This window comes from Megachile rotundata, chromosome 8 (genome assembly GCF_050947335.1).
Source record: "Megachile rotundata isolate GNS110a chromosome 8, iyMegRotu1, whole genome shotgun sequence".
Taxonomy (NCBI): Eukaryota; Metazoa; Arthropoda; class Insecta; order Hymenoptera; family Megachilidae; genus Megachile; species Megachile rotundata.
The window spans coordinates 15,709,638-15,724,529 of record NC_134990.1 but is presented as its reverse complement, the minus strand read 5'-3'; the positions used below and the strand labels follow the sequence as shown (position 1 = coordinate 15,724,529).

At 30.7% G+C, this 14,892-nt stretch overlaps 4 protein-coding genes across 19 annotated transcripts; 2 read left to right on the top strand and 2 right to left on the bottom strand.

The window, feature by feature from the left end:
* Window positions 1–87: 87 nt before the first annotated feature.
* LOC100880974 (uncharacterized) lies at window positions 88–5,499 on the bottom strand. Of its 4 annotated transcripts, XR_013039175.1 has the most exons (16): window positions 5,108–5,247; window positions 4,371–4,777; window positions 4,098–4,290; window positions 3,830–4,019; window positions 3,511–3,757; window positions 3,320–3,434; window positions 2,940–3,250; window positions 2,662–2,872; window positions 2,438–2,602; window positions 2,005–2,363; window positions 1,780–1,934; window positions 1,437–1,715; window positions 1,111–1,361; window positions 899–1,028; window positions 528–829; window positions 88–443 (listed from the first exon to the last, which is right to left on the bottom strand). XR_013039175.1 is itself a non-coding variant. In XM_012284250.2 (15 exons), exons 1-15 carry the CDS (start codon window positions 5,414–5,416, stop codon window positions 717–719), a joined length of 3,147 nt encoding a protein of 1,048 aa, XP_012139640.2. In that variant the 5' UTR covers window positions 5,417–5,499; the 3' UTR covers window positions 88–716. The 4 variants fall into 4 exon arrangements, 2 of the variants coding, with proteins under 2 accessions (XP_012139640.2, XP_012139639.2); XM_012284250.2 differs by lacking the exon at window positions 5,108–5,247 and adding an exon at window positions 5,396–5,499 and having other exon boundaries at window positions 88–829; XM_012284249.2 differs by having other exon boundaries at window positions 88–829.
* Window positions 5,206–14,661, bottom strand: Hmg-2 (High mobility group protein 2). Of its 7 annotated transcripts, none has more exons than XM_076534863.1 (9): window positions 14,520–14,661; window positions 14,257–14,451; window positions 13,963–14,146; window positions 13,614–13,893; window positions 13,465–13,546; window positions 13,161–13,376; window positions 12,870–13,085; window positions 6,393–6,581; window positions 5,206–6,025 (listed from the first exon to the last, which is right to left on the bottom strand). In XM_076534863.1, the coding sequence occupies exons 2-7, from the start codon at window positions 14,345–14,347 to the stop codon at window positions 12,949–12,951; spliced, it is 990 nt and encodes a 329-aa protein (XP_076390978.1). In that variant the 5' UTR covers window positions 14,348–14,451; window positions 14,520–14,661; the 3' UTR covers window positions 5,206–6,025; window positions 6,393–6,581; window positions 12,870–12,948. The 7 variants fall into 7 exon arrangements, with proteins under 7 accessions (XP_076390978.1, XP_012139629.1, XP_012139628.1 ...); XM_012284238.2 differs by lacking the exons at window positions 5,206–6,025; window positions 6,393–6,581 and adding exons at window positions 10,219–10,922; window positions 12,475–12,524; XM_076534864.1 differs by lacking the exons at window positions 5,206–6,025; window positions 6,393–6,581 and adding exons at window positions 10,219–10,829; window positions 12,475–12,524.
* LOC105662402 (uncharacterized) lies at window positions 5,648–7,499 on the top strand. Its single transcript, XM_076534859.1, has 6 exons — window positions 5,648–5,899; window positions 5,974–6,170; window positions 6,238–6,341; window positions 6,413–6,572; window positions 6,651–6,913; window positions 6,989–7,499. Exons 1-6 carry the CDS (start codon window positions 5,648–5,650, stop codon window positions 7,288–7,290), a joined length of 1,278 nt encoding a protein of 425 aa, XP_076390974.1. The 3' UTR covers window positions 7,291–7,499.
* Window positions 7,526–13,896, top strand: LOC100878817 (protein MMS22-like). Of its 7 annotated transcripts, XM_012284246.2 has the most exons (21): window positions 7,528–7,744; window positions 7,836–8,062; window positions 8,138–8,272; window positions 8,341–8,494; window positions 8,575–8,760; window positions 8,821–8,934; window positions 9,015–9,212; window positions 9,293–9,540; window positions 9,608–9,705; window positions 9,763–9,938; window positions 10,026–10,184; window positions 10,256–10,496; window positions 10,569–10,803; window positions 10,868–10,964; window positions 11,034–11,228; window positions 11,288–11,461; window positions 11,534–11,887; window positions 11,960–12,162; window positions 12,231–12,419; window positions 12,499–12,552; window positions 13,263–13,896. In XM_012284246.2, the coding sequence occupies exons 1-20, from the start codon at window positions 7,742–7,744 to the stop codon at window positions 12,548–12,550; spliced, it is 3,438 nt and encodes a 1,145-aa protein (XP_012139636.2). In that variant the 5' UTR covers window positions 7,528–7,741; the 3' UTR covers window positions 12,551–12,552; window positions 13,263–13,896. The 7 variants fall into 7 exon arrangements, with proteins under 7 accessions (XP_012139632.2, XP_076390951.1, XP_076390948.1 ...); XM_012284242.2 differs by having other exon boundaries at window positions 7,526–7,705; window positions 7,779–8,062; window positions 10,256–10,803; XM_076534836.1 differs by having other exon boundaries at window positions 7,526–7,715; window positions 7,779–8,062; window positions 10,256–10,803.
* Window positions 14,662–14,892: the final 231 nt, after the last annotated feature.

Sequence of the window (14,892 nt, the reverse complement as noted above, 5' to 3'; positions counted from 1 at the left end):
GTAGTATTGACACAGGTGGTTCATTTAAGTAGTTAGTATGAATTTATACAAACCAGTGGACAGGAAATGAAAAGATTTAGGCACAGATACAAATATACTAATTTTTATTAAGTCTTTTGCAATTATATCAAATTGACAAAACTAAATATCAAGTTATTCATTTGTTGCAATACTTATTGCATTCTTAGTCACCTCTTAAAAATACATTCTTGTAACAGTTTTCACATATAATTTTTACAAATATATTGAATCTGTAGCGAAAATTATTAAATATAAAGAAGATGCATTTTGTTCGTTGTTTTCTGCTTCTTCTCATTTATGTATGAATTCCGGACACGCATTGATATTTTTTACTGGATTTATGTTTCTTTCGATACTGTTCTTTTAATGTTGGTCCAGCTGCATTATTATGGCGAATGACTAACTGGATGCATTGATACGATCTAAATTTATATACCCCTCTATCATTCGATTTCTTATTTTCGTAAAATTCTGCCTTTTTGTTTATCTCCAATCAATAATTTTACCTGCGTACTCTCCTAATCCTAGTATATTCAAAATACTTAATTTTCATCATTGCAAGCTCAAGATAGTTCCTCGTCTATCTTGTTTTCGACGTTATTTCGTTCAAACTAATCTCATAGCATCAATTATTCTGCGTATCGGGCCAATATTTAGGTTTGCAATGTTTAATCATCTACACGAGATGCCTGGTGTCAGTAAAACTCTGAATCTGAACTGTGTTGGGAGTCGCCACTTCTACCATTTAAATACACCTCTGATGTTTGTTGAATTGATAATGAATTTTGTGCAACTTCCCAATTTTGATCTGTAATAATAATAAATTTATTAATAATAATTTCGTGTTAAAATTCTAAGTTAATTACTATATACGAACCGTGTACAGCAAGGATGGTAGCTAAACATCGTGCAACGGCTGGATTTGGAGCACAGGCCAACGCAGGTGTAAGTCCCTCTTTATCTACCGCTACAACGCTTGCTCCTAATTGCAATAAACGTCGTGTCACCTATAATATAAGTAAATTTCATAAAATTTTCCACAATTTGAAAGCTACATGAGTGTTTAATCAAAGATATTTGCTTCCTTACTGCTACAAGTCCATTTCTTGCTGCTAAATGTAATGGGGTTCTTTGATGTTCATTGGTCATGTTAATAACAGCTATATGTTGTTGTTGTTGTTGCAGCAGGGATGTATTTTCACCGCTCGAATTAAGCGAATCGAGCCAATTTAGTAGCAGCAAAGCAGCGGCGGAGTGTTGTCTTTCGCAAGCTAAATGAAGCGCTGTATTCTTATTACAGTCGACGGCACGCACGTCTGCTTTCCACTCAAGCAATAATTCTGCCATTACGAAATTGTTATCAATACAGAAATAATGTAAAAACAATCAAGCTTTTTTCATTAAATCAAAATTACCAATAGCGCTACATTGACCCGTGATAGCAGCACAAAGAAGAGGCGTTCGACCTGCGTAATCTGGGGTCTCAAGTCCAGCTAATTCAGGCCCGACAGAGCTTAAAATAAGCCTGGCACATTCTACAGATCCTGAACTAGCTGCGACATGTAAAGGTAGCCGACCACCTGGGACATCTCTTGGAGCAGCAACTGTCTTTCCTCCAAATTTGTTTACTAGCAATTCCAAACAATGCGTTGATCCCTGATATACTGCGCAATGGACAGCTGAGAAAGGATCACCTAATAAAATAATTTCGATATTAATATAAAAATAATTATATAATTCAAATTATAAAATACCTGCCTTCTAATGAATCGATTACATTTTGTTCCAATAAGTATTCCACACAGTTGGAGTTACCATTGTAACAAGCCCAATGAAGAACAGTACAACCTTGATCGTCTTTCAAAGTAGCAGCTGCAGAATCAGCTTTAATAAGAGAAGCTAATGCTTTCACCCTACAAACAAAATAAGTGTAACCAAGCAAAAATACAATCAAATCCTTTCACGAGCAAAAGGCAAATCTACCTTCCACACGCAGCAGCTAAATGTAAAGGGGTTTTGCCGTTTGTGTCTTGCACCGACACTTGTGCACCATGTGATAATAATAATTCTACCAATTGATGATCACGTTCTTTAATGACTGCTCGAAATAATGGCGTATGCTTATTTATATCTGGCAAATTACAGTCAGCTTTGTATTTCAGAAGTAATGTAGCACACTCTGGATTACTATTTGCCACTGCCAGCGTTAAAGGAGTACGTTGTTTAGCATCATAACAATTAAGTACGCTCGAGTCTTCTGCATTTTCCAAAAGAAGTACTAGGCAGTTAAAATGTCCTGCTGCAGCTGCACAGTGAACTGGTGTACGTTTTGTGATAGAATCCTGCAGATAAATATGCTTATTATTTTCTATACAGCGACTGTCTTAAAAATTAAAAGTACCTTTTACACTCATACCTGAACCAATACACAGGCTCCATACTTTAATAATAACTGAACGCATTGTTCGTGGCCTTTGTATGACGCTAAATCCAATGGTGTTTTACCCGTATCTTCTTTAATATTGGTATTAGAAAACAATGGTAACAATAAATTCAGTATTTCACTATGTCCATGATATGCCTATAAAACACATAAATAATTCCGATCATTCCGAATAATTTCGATAATTTTGATCATACCGCAAGATGTAAAGGTGTTAGTGCCGGTAAGGGAGGTTCCGGTTTCCCTGTAGAACTGGACGATATTGGTAAATTTCCTGGTGGGCAAGCTTCTAACAGAGCTTCTAAAGCTGGCTGATTTCCTCCTGCTACTGCGTAATGAATAGCAGTGAAACCACGTTTATCGCGTAAACGTGGATCCGCTCTATGTTTCAGTAAATACTGTACACATCTATTTGCAAGAAATAGAAATTAAGTCATAAGTATTTTAATAATCTGTGCGCAAATAATGTACTTACTGAGCATCAGAATCTGTTGGATTTGATGCTGCAGCTAAATGCAAAGGAGTCGCACCATCTACATCTTGTGCGTTAGAATCACTTCCAAATCCGACCAAAGTAAAAACGCAAAGATAATGACCCTGACTGGCTGCATGATGAAGTGCCAACCTGTTATCATTATCAGTTAATCGAAAATTAGCTCCACTAGATAATAATAAATCTAAACAATCCACAGATCCTTTGAACGCTGCTAAATGTAAAGGGGTTCTACCACCGATATCTCTCGAATCTATACGTCGACTATCGACTTGCAACAATTTCCTACAGACCTGTGAATTTTATTAAAATTAATGTTACATTTAGAAGAAAGAAATGTAAGTGACATACAGATATTCTACCTCAATATGTCCTGCCAAGCAGCTAAGATGCAACGCCGTACGCTGTTCAGAATTGCGTGCTGCTGGAGATGCACCATACTCTAACAGTGTTGTAGTTAAGCATTCATGACCAAACCTACATGAAATATAAACTTTAAATAAGTATCAAAAATTATTATAGAACGAGCTTAATGCCTTTCTTTTCAGTTTACCAAGCAGCTACATGTAAAGCAGTGTTTCCATTTTTGTCTTTAGTATCTGGCAGTGCTCCTGCATCCAGTAAACTTTTCGATCGAGTAAATCTACCATGGATTGCTGTCATGTGTAAAGGCGTACGTCCATCTTCCGACTGAACGTTTATTCTTAAAGCTGCACGTAAAAGTATTTCTAAGCAATGAACACCATGAGTACTGGCAGCGGCAACATGTAACGGTGTCTGCCCCCGATAGTTTACAGCCTCTGTTACAAAAACCAATGCTTGTAAAAGTTGGAAGGAAAACAATAATTTCAAACATATTAAGATCATCTTACCAACGTTTGCAGCATTATTCATTAATTCCACAACCGCATCAGCATGACCATTTAAACACGCAATGTGTAGAGGAGTATTTCCATACACATTTTTTGCTTCAATATCTGCACCAAATTCAATTAACGTATGCATACATTTTACGTTACCAAAAGCTGCAGCTGCATGTAATGGGGTATATAAATCTCGATCCTTAACATATAAATACATACATAAACAATTGCATAATGTAAGTAATATCAATATGAGTAGAGAGAATGGTTATATTACTCCAACATCTATATCTGCTCCTCTTGCTATGAGTGTCTTTAAAATTTCATCATGGCCCATATATGCTGCAAAATGCAAAGGTCTACGATCCTGTTTATCCGAAGCATTTACCACGCTACCAATTTGAATCAGATATTCTGTTGCTTCTGCGTGTCCATTGTAAGCCGCATGATGCAAACTTGTTCTGCCACCTCTGTAAAATTCAGGACTTAATTAATTATATTACTAATATATCCTTAAATAAATTGATCAATAACTATTGCAAATGCAAACCTGTCTGCTACATTAATGTCTCTTAAATAGGGTGCTATCAATTCTATACATTGTACAGCATTATTTGCTGCTGCTACATGTAAAGGGGTTTGCCCACTACGATCCTTGATATTGACATCGGCTTTATGACGTAATAAAACTTCTACTACATTATGATTCCCTGAGCAACATGCTCTATGCAATGGAGTCAACCATTCTTTATCTTTAGCATTGACTGCAGCTCCATTTATTAAAAGTGTTTCAGCTATTAATGCATCTCCTTTGTATGCAGCTGCATGTAAAAGAGAACGTTGCTTTCTATCTTTCCAATTGACATCCTCTGTTCTTGATAAAGCTCGAACTTCGTCTATATCTCCAAAAAATATAGCTTGTAATAAAGGAGACTGTAAAGAAATTAATGTTTCGTTCTAAAAAAAAAAACAAAAAAAACATTGAAATCAATGGTGTTCTATTTCAAGAATCCTTATACAAACAAAATTATTATTAAATCACATTGCAGTGTTTGATAAAAAGTTTCATTAAATTAACATTTTAATAAATCGATATAAAGGATAATAAACCTTTTATTGTATTATAATATATCAAAATAGGGTAGAAACAAAATTATTACAGTACTAAATATTGAAAGAAAATCGAACAAGTGACACATGAATCTAACCTCCGGTTTTATGACTTTTGCAATTTAATCGGAAAATATGTAGAGAAATGCATTCGTTTAAAGAATTAAGATAACATACCCCACGATGCAGTTTCTGCACATTCATGATTGATCAAGTTTTTAATTTATACAAACGGGAAACTAGTTATAAAAACATAGTTTACAGAAGTGTAAAAAATTGACACACTAGTGTGAGTCATACTCCAACATATATCGTTGGGTATATTACTTTCTTTTTGTAGTCTACAATTTATTGCAAGTGCATCATACGAGCAACAGTTACTTCAGCTGAATAGCAACATCATCTATGTCAGAAGTAGTTATTGAAACGTGCATAATAAACCTATTTTAAAATATATATAGTTACAACTATCTTGTCATCGTGCATTCACTTTTTGTTCCTGCCAGACTGTGCGACTGCCAGGAGCAGTCAGAAGCTATCAGAAAATTGTAAACTGATGCAAAAACGTGAACTGCAGTCGCGCGGAAATCAAATTTCGTTCTGAAATTATGCGAAGCAATATATGTATTTTAGTTTCACGTGTTTTCTGTTATATTGTGCATGGATACAAGATTTTTTTCTGTCAATATCGAGGCGAGCACAGTTTTTTAAATCGAAATGCAAGTCGAAAGCAACGATATTAAATATTGTATAAATAAATATGAAGAAAAGAACATAAATTATTTTAAAAATTATTCAAAGAAAGCATTTTTAAGCGTAATACCGTCAACATTAAAGTTTACTTTTGATTCTAAAAACTTTAAAATTCAAAAAAAAATAGTCGAAATTACAAACTACTTTTCTAAACCATGTCCTATTCAACTATTGCCACCGGAAACTCAATATTTTCAAATTAATAATATTTCTCAGGTAGATAAATGTTCTCATGCTTCTTAGGGTGTACATTCTTTATCTTCATGCTTCACGTTGTTTCTTTATTGTAGAAGATATGGCTCAACCCTGGATCCGTCTTCAAAATGAATATTTTATTTATACCTGACGAAAACAGAGGTTATAATGATGTATTAAAAATTCGCTATTTTTATGACCAATTGATAGAAATTAAAATTTTCGCGGAGGTCGTAAATACTTTTTCTTTTCCTACTATTGTCAATTTTGGAAATGTACCCCTTGATCATCCGTAAGATCTTCATTTAAATATTATAAAATTTAAGTAAAAAATGTAATCATCTTATTTATCATTCAAGGGTCTGCTACGAAATACCAATTCATCCTAATGCAAAAAAGGAATTCACTTTCGCTATTTTGCCAACTCAGGAAAACTCGTGTGTCGACATCTGTCCTCGATGGGGTACATTTAAATTTTGTATTTTTCTAAAACATTTATTGAATATACATTTACCTGCTAATATTTTACGTCAGGTCGTATGCGCCCAGGTCAAAAACCTTTAACAGTCATGATAATTTACAGACCACTTCAATATATAAGTATGCATTTTCAAGTTCGAATATTTATATCTGATTTATGTAAAACTCCACACACTATAAACTTCTATGCGTGCACTCGACCAGGTCTTTTACGGTGAGAAACCTTATGAACATAAACTTTTATTAATAACAAAACAAATGATAATTAAATATTGAATAATAAAATACTTAGTGAATCAATCGAGAATGCCAAACCGGAAGTAGAGTTCAAAAAGCAGCAAAAGAAAATTGGCGGGCTTTCTTGTAAAGAAACGAAATCGATTTCTCGAAAGAAAGATATATCGCAATCACATACGAAAGAACCTTCTGGAAAGTACACAGACTTCGATAAAATGTTCCAACAGAAATGTAGTTATATTCCTTTGTATTCCCTACATGCTATTAACTGTATTTTGAATTCAAAGACTCGATCCTTCAATGAATATGAATTAACTGGTTAGGCTTCTCCTACATATAAAATCTATTTTAACATGCAATAAGAATATTTAAAAATGCGCAATTTGTAATTAGGTCCTCTAGGCACTTATTTGTTCGAAATTATGGAACAGAAATTACAGCATAAAAAAGAATTTTTTATGAAAATAGAGAATCGGCGTAATGAAAATGAACAAATTAAATTTCACCATAAACCAACAGTAACTTATGATGTGAATAATACTGATGAAAAACAAATTACTGAAATTAAAATTCACCGAGAACGAATATGGGATAAATACACGAATTTAATTTCAAACTCACGAAACGAATTATTTGAGAGACAAAAAGCAAACAAATTTAAACAGAGAATTTTAAGAATTCCTCACAAAGTATGAATTCTGTAATTGTGTATTATTTATATATATTTAATTAAAAGTAAATAATCCATTTTTTTATATATTTATATTTAGCATCCTGATGCAATATGGGTATCGTCTCAAGATGAAGTACTGTTTGTTCGTTATTATAAAATCACAACTTTTCTTCAGGCTGCCCGTAAAATTATATTAAGAAACCGATTGTTAAAAGCACTTGAGCAACTAAGGAACTTGAATTAATACAACTAACCTTCAGATTAAGATGGTTACGTTAAATGTCCATAGAAAATTTAAAGTTAATGTCCATAGAAAGTTTTGTTTCAAAATATGCGCACTTAGTATGTATAGTTTGTAGATGTCGTCTCTATAAATGCCGCCAAAACTTAGGACTTTCTACTTGATTCTTGGCACAATTGATATTATAATATAGAAAGTTTGCAATTGTATAACATAAGTTTAATATAATTTAATGGTAATATGCAGTATTAAAATACTTTCTTTTTTAGATGTAAAAAATATATTGTAAATTTGAGTTTAAATAAAAGATTGTATGCTGTTAACAGAACATTGTACAAATGGATGTTTGTTTAACTTGCAATTGCAATGGAAAGGTAAATTTTAACGATTGGGAATTAAGTAAAGATGGATTGTTTTTACGTGGAGATGTGGAAAATGTTTTGTATCCACAAGATGAACGCTTTTTATCAGATGTGGACATACAACTTTTTGATTGCACTGTGCCTGCATCAACAGTTTTGTTAGACTTGAAACACTTTGTTAAGTGCATGGAGTAAGATATTGTTATTTTATTTTATTGTATATAATCTTGAGAAACCTTTTCTCTATTTGTAATCTTTTTTCGTAGTATGCAGCTAAAAATTCTCAGTAGACATGAGAATTATAATCAAGTTTTAAATTCTAAAACAAACGATATTGACTTTTATTATATAAGACGTACAATATCTGAATTTGTTTTATATATGAGAACATATTTAAATAGGTAAGTTAATTTTTTTTTATAAGTGTCATTATTTAAATTACTTATATTTTAAAAATTTGATTTTATAGTATAAAATGGGACCTGCATTCTTTGCTTGTTATAAATGAAGACATTGAAGAAGAATTTAATACGTTATTTGTAACTATGAAAAGATTTCTTAGTAGATTAAGCAATATCCCAGATGCAACATTCCATTATGCACCTTCTAAATTAGGCAATCATGTGTGTAAACCAATACTTAAAGAAGTTACACTGAAAACTATAATGATATTTGCATTATTAATATAAATTTATTCCTGCAGTGTACACAACCAGAGTATCATGTGTATCATATGCACATAGAATTGCGATGGCTTTTTGTTTCATTAATGTATACAAGGAATACATATTGTCATTATTCAAATGAAAATCAATTAGATGAATTTGAAAATGTCCAAGGAATGATTATTAATGACCTAATATATATCTCATTGAAAATATTTGAAACGGTAAAAAATATATCCAAGAATATTGTAATCAGATAAATTATATCTTGTAATATATTTCAGATGCCAGTAGCTAATGTACAACAAAAAACACCATATAATTGCACTTGTATTAGAGAATTATGGCTTATGTTTCAAGTATTTATTGATAGCTTATCTGAAAGAATGAAATCAAAGGTACTGTTACTAGAATCTTTTTACTAAGACATTTTGAAAGGATGTTTTAAAACCATTGATAAATTTTTATTTATTTACAGACTTTTTGGGATTATGTAAATAACTGCTTGGATGCAATATTAAATAGAAATGCATCTAACAATAAAGAAGAATTTAAATATTATTCTTTAAAGCCTTGTAAAAATTCTGAATTATTTTGTCTTTGGATTATATATAGTCTTTCACTTTTATATGGATATAGCAGTGATGGTATATATTTGGGATCTAAAAGTTCAAGAGTAATTGCATTTTTAATTCACTGCATATACTCTACTTATTGGACTGAAATAATATTGACTTTGCATTTGTTTTATTATAGATCAAGCCTAATTATGAGCAACTAGAGAAAATTTTGAAAACATTCATCTCTAAAGGTGGGAAAGATGGTGAAAGAGATGCACTTGACGACGAATTACGTATCATGATACCTTTATTAAATACTATTGTTACTAACTGGTGGCAACCAAAAGTTTCTATAATTTCTCTCCTATGGGACTGCTTTCATAAAAGATTAGATGAACCATTTTTGTTACAAGTAACTGGTCCTTGGACCTTGTCAGTTGAAAAGTAAGTAAATAGTTTACACACTTTTGTATTCAATTTACCACGATTTACTAATACCATACTTTAATAGGAAAACTGCTGCTGATATCCTTAAACAAGTAAAAGACAGAATTAATAATATAGAATGTGGTAAAGAGTCTAGTTATGGAATGTTTTTACGTTTACTTGGTAAGTATTCTTTAAAGCAATTTTGATAAATATGTTTATCTTAACTGTGTGTTATAGGATCATTTCTACGAATAAACTATAGTAATAGTGACACAAAACATTGGAATCAAATCAAAAGTCGTATCTATTCAAAATTTTCTAAAAGTAAAGTTCAAGAATTTTCAATAACTGGTTTATATAATTTCATTTCATTGTTTTTAACATTAGCAGTAACTGCAGACACTACAAATGTTGTAAGTTTAATATATATCTTTTAAATTTTTTATTTAAAATATTTATTTTGTGCAATGTATAATAAACATGTGTTGCATCTTTTTCAGTGTTCAGTAATGCTAGATCTATTACCAGTAATAAAAGAATACAATAGTGAAAATAGTAAGAAATATAGTTTAATTTGGAAAGGAAAATTAACTATTCTTCTCTTGTACAGCGATCTGAAACTCAATTTTACTAATATAGCTTCCACCTATATAGATACGGTATAGTATAAATTTTAATTATTGTAAACTGTAATTAATTTATTAAATCATACATTTATTTCGGTTTGTAGGTAAATACTATATGTTGTCGTAAAGATGATACTTCTCGTTCAATGATGAGTAATTTTGTCGAAGTATTTGGTATAATTCTATCGTCGAGTAACATGGAATTAGGGGAACATTTATTACTTAGTGGATGGATAGATCGGTATTTGTTAGAATGTCCGAATAAAGCGATTGGACCATTAACAAGGGTATTGGCTAACATTTTCGAAAAATGTGTTTCCCTGGTTAATAATTCTTCTAATATAGGTTCGCTATTTGTTAATTATATATTCAATATTATCAATTTCAGTTCTTTTCTTCAATTTAGTTATTCAATAGGAGCAGACGGCGCAGAAAAAATGTTGGATGCTTTATGGTGTTACGGAGCGTGTAGAGTACGGCAGCTTGTTTTTGATCCCACTCTTATTAGCGATCATTACAATGATGTCGCAAAACTTGCTGTTGCATTTACTTTAGAAGCATTGAGGAATCCAGTAGTAGCAAAGAAGTATAAACATTCAGCCATATCTTTGTTTCAACACTTTGCATCATCGATAATTGTTAAAGATATCAGGTAAAAAAAAATAATTATCGTTATGTCTAATAAACAGAAACACATCATATTAAATTCATTTTAGAATCACAAGGAGTTATCTTATGCTAATACTGGAGCGGCAACAAGCAATTGAAGATCTAAAAAAAGAAATAAAAAATTTTGATACAATAGTCATTCAAGTTGGTAATTTAAGTTTATATATAACAAATTTTAAGTAGTAAATTTTTAACATTACCCTCGAATTGTAGGCATGGATAAAATGTTCTATCATTGGTCATAATACGAACGGAAATGAAATAAAAATTTTACAAAATTATATATCACAATTAACTGAAATACGGCAAATGTTTGAGACACCTTGCGATATTCAGGAATTTCAAGAGAGTAGAGAATCAGTGTTAATATTCATCATGAATGCTATGAAGAAACGAAACCTCTTAAAAGTATACTAGTCATAAAAATTTATGTTAATTGCAATCTGCTAATTACTTACATATTTCAGACAGAACAAGAACGAAATCAGTATGATACAAAATGGAAACTGTATTTTAATCATGTAGAAAAATGGATTCTTACACCAATTACAGAAGATACTAAAGAATCTGAATTAGCTTTTTGGATATACAGATGCATTGGAACTTTAATTCTTTGTACTTCAGTTATGCTATATTCCAAAGTAAATATAAAAATATATTTACGATATATTTTTAATAATAAACATGATGAATTAGCTTAAATTTTTTTACAGAATCAACCAAATAACATGTTCAAGACATTATTGAATAAAACTATATTGTCAGTTGAGCAGCCTTTTTTAAAACATTTGGGAAAAAGGACATTTTCTATGATATTGTTGGGTATAGAAACCCTCAATGTTAAAAGTGATATATCTCTTCAAGTACTAATACGAGATCTTTTCGAGCAGTATATGACTCTTTTAATAACTCCAATTATTAACACAAGTAATTTTAAAGTATCTGACTCGTTGCTGAAATGCTTTAAAGATGCAAAAGCAGATTTTATTCATTTGATATTTGAAATATTAATGACAAATTTTTTAACTTTTACGAGTGATAATTTAATGCATAAACATTCTTATCTGGTATTTATTATATTTTTCTTTTTTCAACGATTTTTGTACATTATAATTGAACACAGTTTGAATACGTTCTAGGTAATGATTATTCTACAAAATCTACTCAAGGGTGAAATCAGTTATCCATGTCATATAGTAGAATATATTATTTTGATTTGTCCACCCCGTATTATTGAATGCTATGTAAAAGTTCATGAACATCACCCACATAAACAACAAACTATTGATTTTATAAATAATGTTACTAGGAATCGTTATTATAAAGAAAGTCGTTTGTTACAGTCAGTATTCCATTTAATTAATTTCACATCGATTTTTAAAAGATTATGTACTGAAGTAATAATTTCAGGAACAAATTTAACAATGTCATATCTACTACTGTTCAAAAATTACTAATGACAAATCAACATAACACTTTTGAATTTTTACGTTCAATTTTGCCCGCAATAACCGATATAGTACAATTTTTATCAGTTCAAATGGAAAGTACTTTAATCGACTTAGAAAGAAATCGGCGTCCAAATGCAACATCGTTCAGGTAAAAATAGAAATCAATTTTATAAATATATATTTAAAAACAGTTATATGCTTACTATTACGTGTTATTTTATTTTCAGATATTCGTGGAATCAACTTCAAAATGCTGTGAAAAATTTAAAAAAAAATTAATAGTAAGTTTAAAAAATTTATTAATAAATAGTCGGCAGTACCATTATGATACTTTGGTATTATGCTACAGAGTAATTATACATGTACATATATGTATGTAAATTACATAAACGAATATCTTATGTTCGTATATATAATTGCATATAATTATATTGTATAAATTACATTTACTTAAAAAATAACATATGATTCTCAAACCATAAAAAAAGAAGAAAATTATTGTTACATATGGTACAGATATATGCAATTTTTAACATTTGTAACATATGTAACTAAAAAAATTATATTTTACAAAATATGTAAAAAAGAATATAATTACTTTTCTTTTATTTTCGATGTGAATGCCTTGAACGATGATGTTTTATTGATGTAGTAGTTGTACTACCGGGGGGCGATCGTCATCCACTTAGTTCAAGGCGAGATACGGCATTACGCACAGCATTTCTTAAAGACTGTTCAGCGTTACCACTTAATAATGATTCAAGTCTTTCAACATAATTGTCGATATTTTGTAACGTTGCACCTTCATTTGTCCCTAAACATAAATAATCAATATACATCACCAATTTGTGATGAAAATAAAAATTACAGGCTACTATAAAAATGCAACCTGGGAGTGGTATTGTGGCAAAACATCCGGCCAATTGTGAACGAAGAGAATCTAAGTGACGTTGTAAAGCCTGATTTGTTGTACGTTGTTGATTTGTTTCAGATTCTAAACGATTTACCGCCGCGTATAGACTATCTACATGTCGCTGAAGAACAGCATTTTGGGCCTCGTAATCCGAAGTGGCTTTTCTCAATTGTCTTAATTCTGCTTCACATGCTACATGTGTGAAAATATATTCGTTACATATTACATATGTGAAAATACAAATTAGATGCATATATAAATTAATTTTATAAGAATTTACCTTTGTTATGATCCAAAAACTCTTCTGTAAAAATAGGTATATCAAAACCTGTGAAATCATTGTCCTTCTCTTGTTGAAGATCCTAATATAAATTAAATATTAATAATATAATGACAAGTTAAAAACAGGAGCACATAGAGATATCATACATTTTGTTCAGAGGTCACATCTGTTCCATTTCTTTCTTTCCTATTTTCCTGTTGCTTTTCTGAAGATTGTTTTTCACTAAATAAGCGATATGCTTCTGTTTGTTTATAATCACTAAATTCACGATTGTAACGTTCTTTGTCTTGTTCTGCTGCATCTAAATATTGTTGTTTTTGATCAGCAGGTAAATTGCTCCATTCAGATGCAAGAAGTTTTGTGATTTCAGCAAATGACAGTGTTGGATTTTCATTCCTCACTTTTTCTCTTCGATCATTTAAAAACCTATATTGGATATTATTAAAAGGTGTCTTTCTGTTTAATGCCTACTTATAATGGTTCATGAAATCATACCTAAAATAACCTGTTAATGGTTGCTTTGGGGCAGTTGCATCTCTAGGAGTTTTTTTCCTCTTTTTAGCTCTATTAGTTGTATTAGTAGTATTACTTCCCACAACAGAAGTTGCATTATTCTTTTTAATTCCATTATCGCATATGGAATCTGGTGTCTTGTCCTCTCCACTTCCAGGTGATTTATCTAAGAAATGAGTTTTCGTATCAAACATGTAATTTATTAAATATAATAATACTTCTATAAAATTATAAAATATTTGAGTTAATATTGAATTAAACACAAATTTATCATACTAGTATGTTCTTCAGTTTCTCCATTGTAAGTAGGTTGATCTGGCCCACCATTACTTTCAGGCACATCATTAATTGGTGCAATTTCACTCATTTTTTGTAGTGCAAGTCTTTATTTTGTTATAATATTTCATATAATTGAAATAAAATACTAAATATAACTAATTCTATTAAGTGCAATGATAACTGTACTGCTGTCTAAAAGGTTATATAAAATGTAACATCACAGAATATAAGAAGTGAATAGTTACAAAATTTTTACTTACTGTAATTAACACATTTTTAATTAATCTAAAATGAAAATTTACTTAATGATATCAAGATTTATTAGGTTAAATGATGAGAGTATTTACAACTCCCTTATATTTGAGCACAACCAAAATTCTCCAACAAATTAGCACCGGTGTTATACTGTCACGTGTATTTTATAAGCAGAAATCAATTTTTCATGACAAAAGTAATATACCGAAAAAAATACATAATCACAAAACTTGGTTAGCATAAACACTAAAGCCGACTTTTCATCGAACAAGTTTCGCGACGCTAATTCAAAAGTTGATGATTTTACCGCTGAATCCTAACCCTAGGGTTCTAGTCGCGGGAAGTACATTTGTAATAAATGGTAGTAAATAAGAAAGT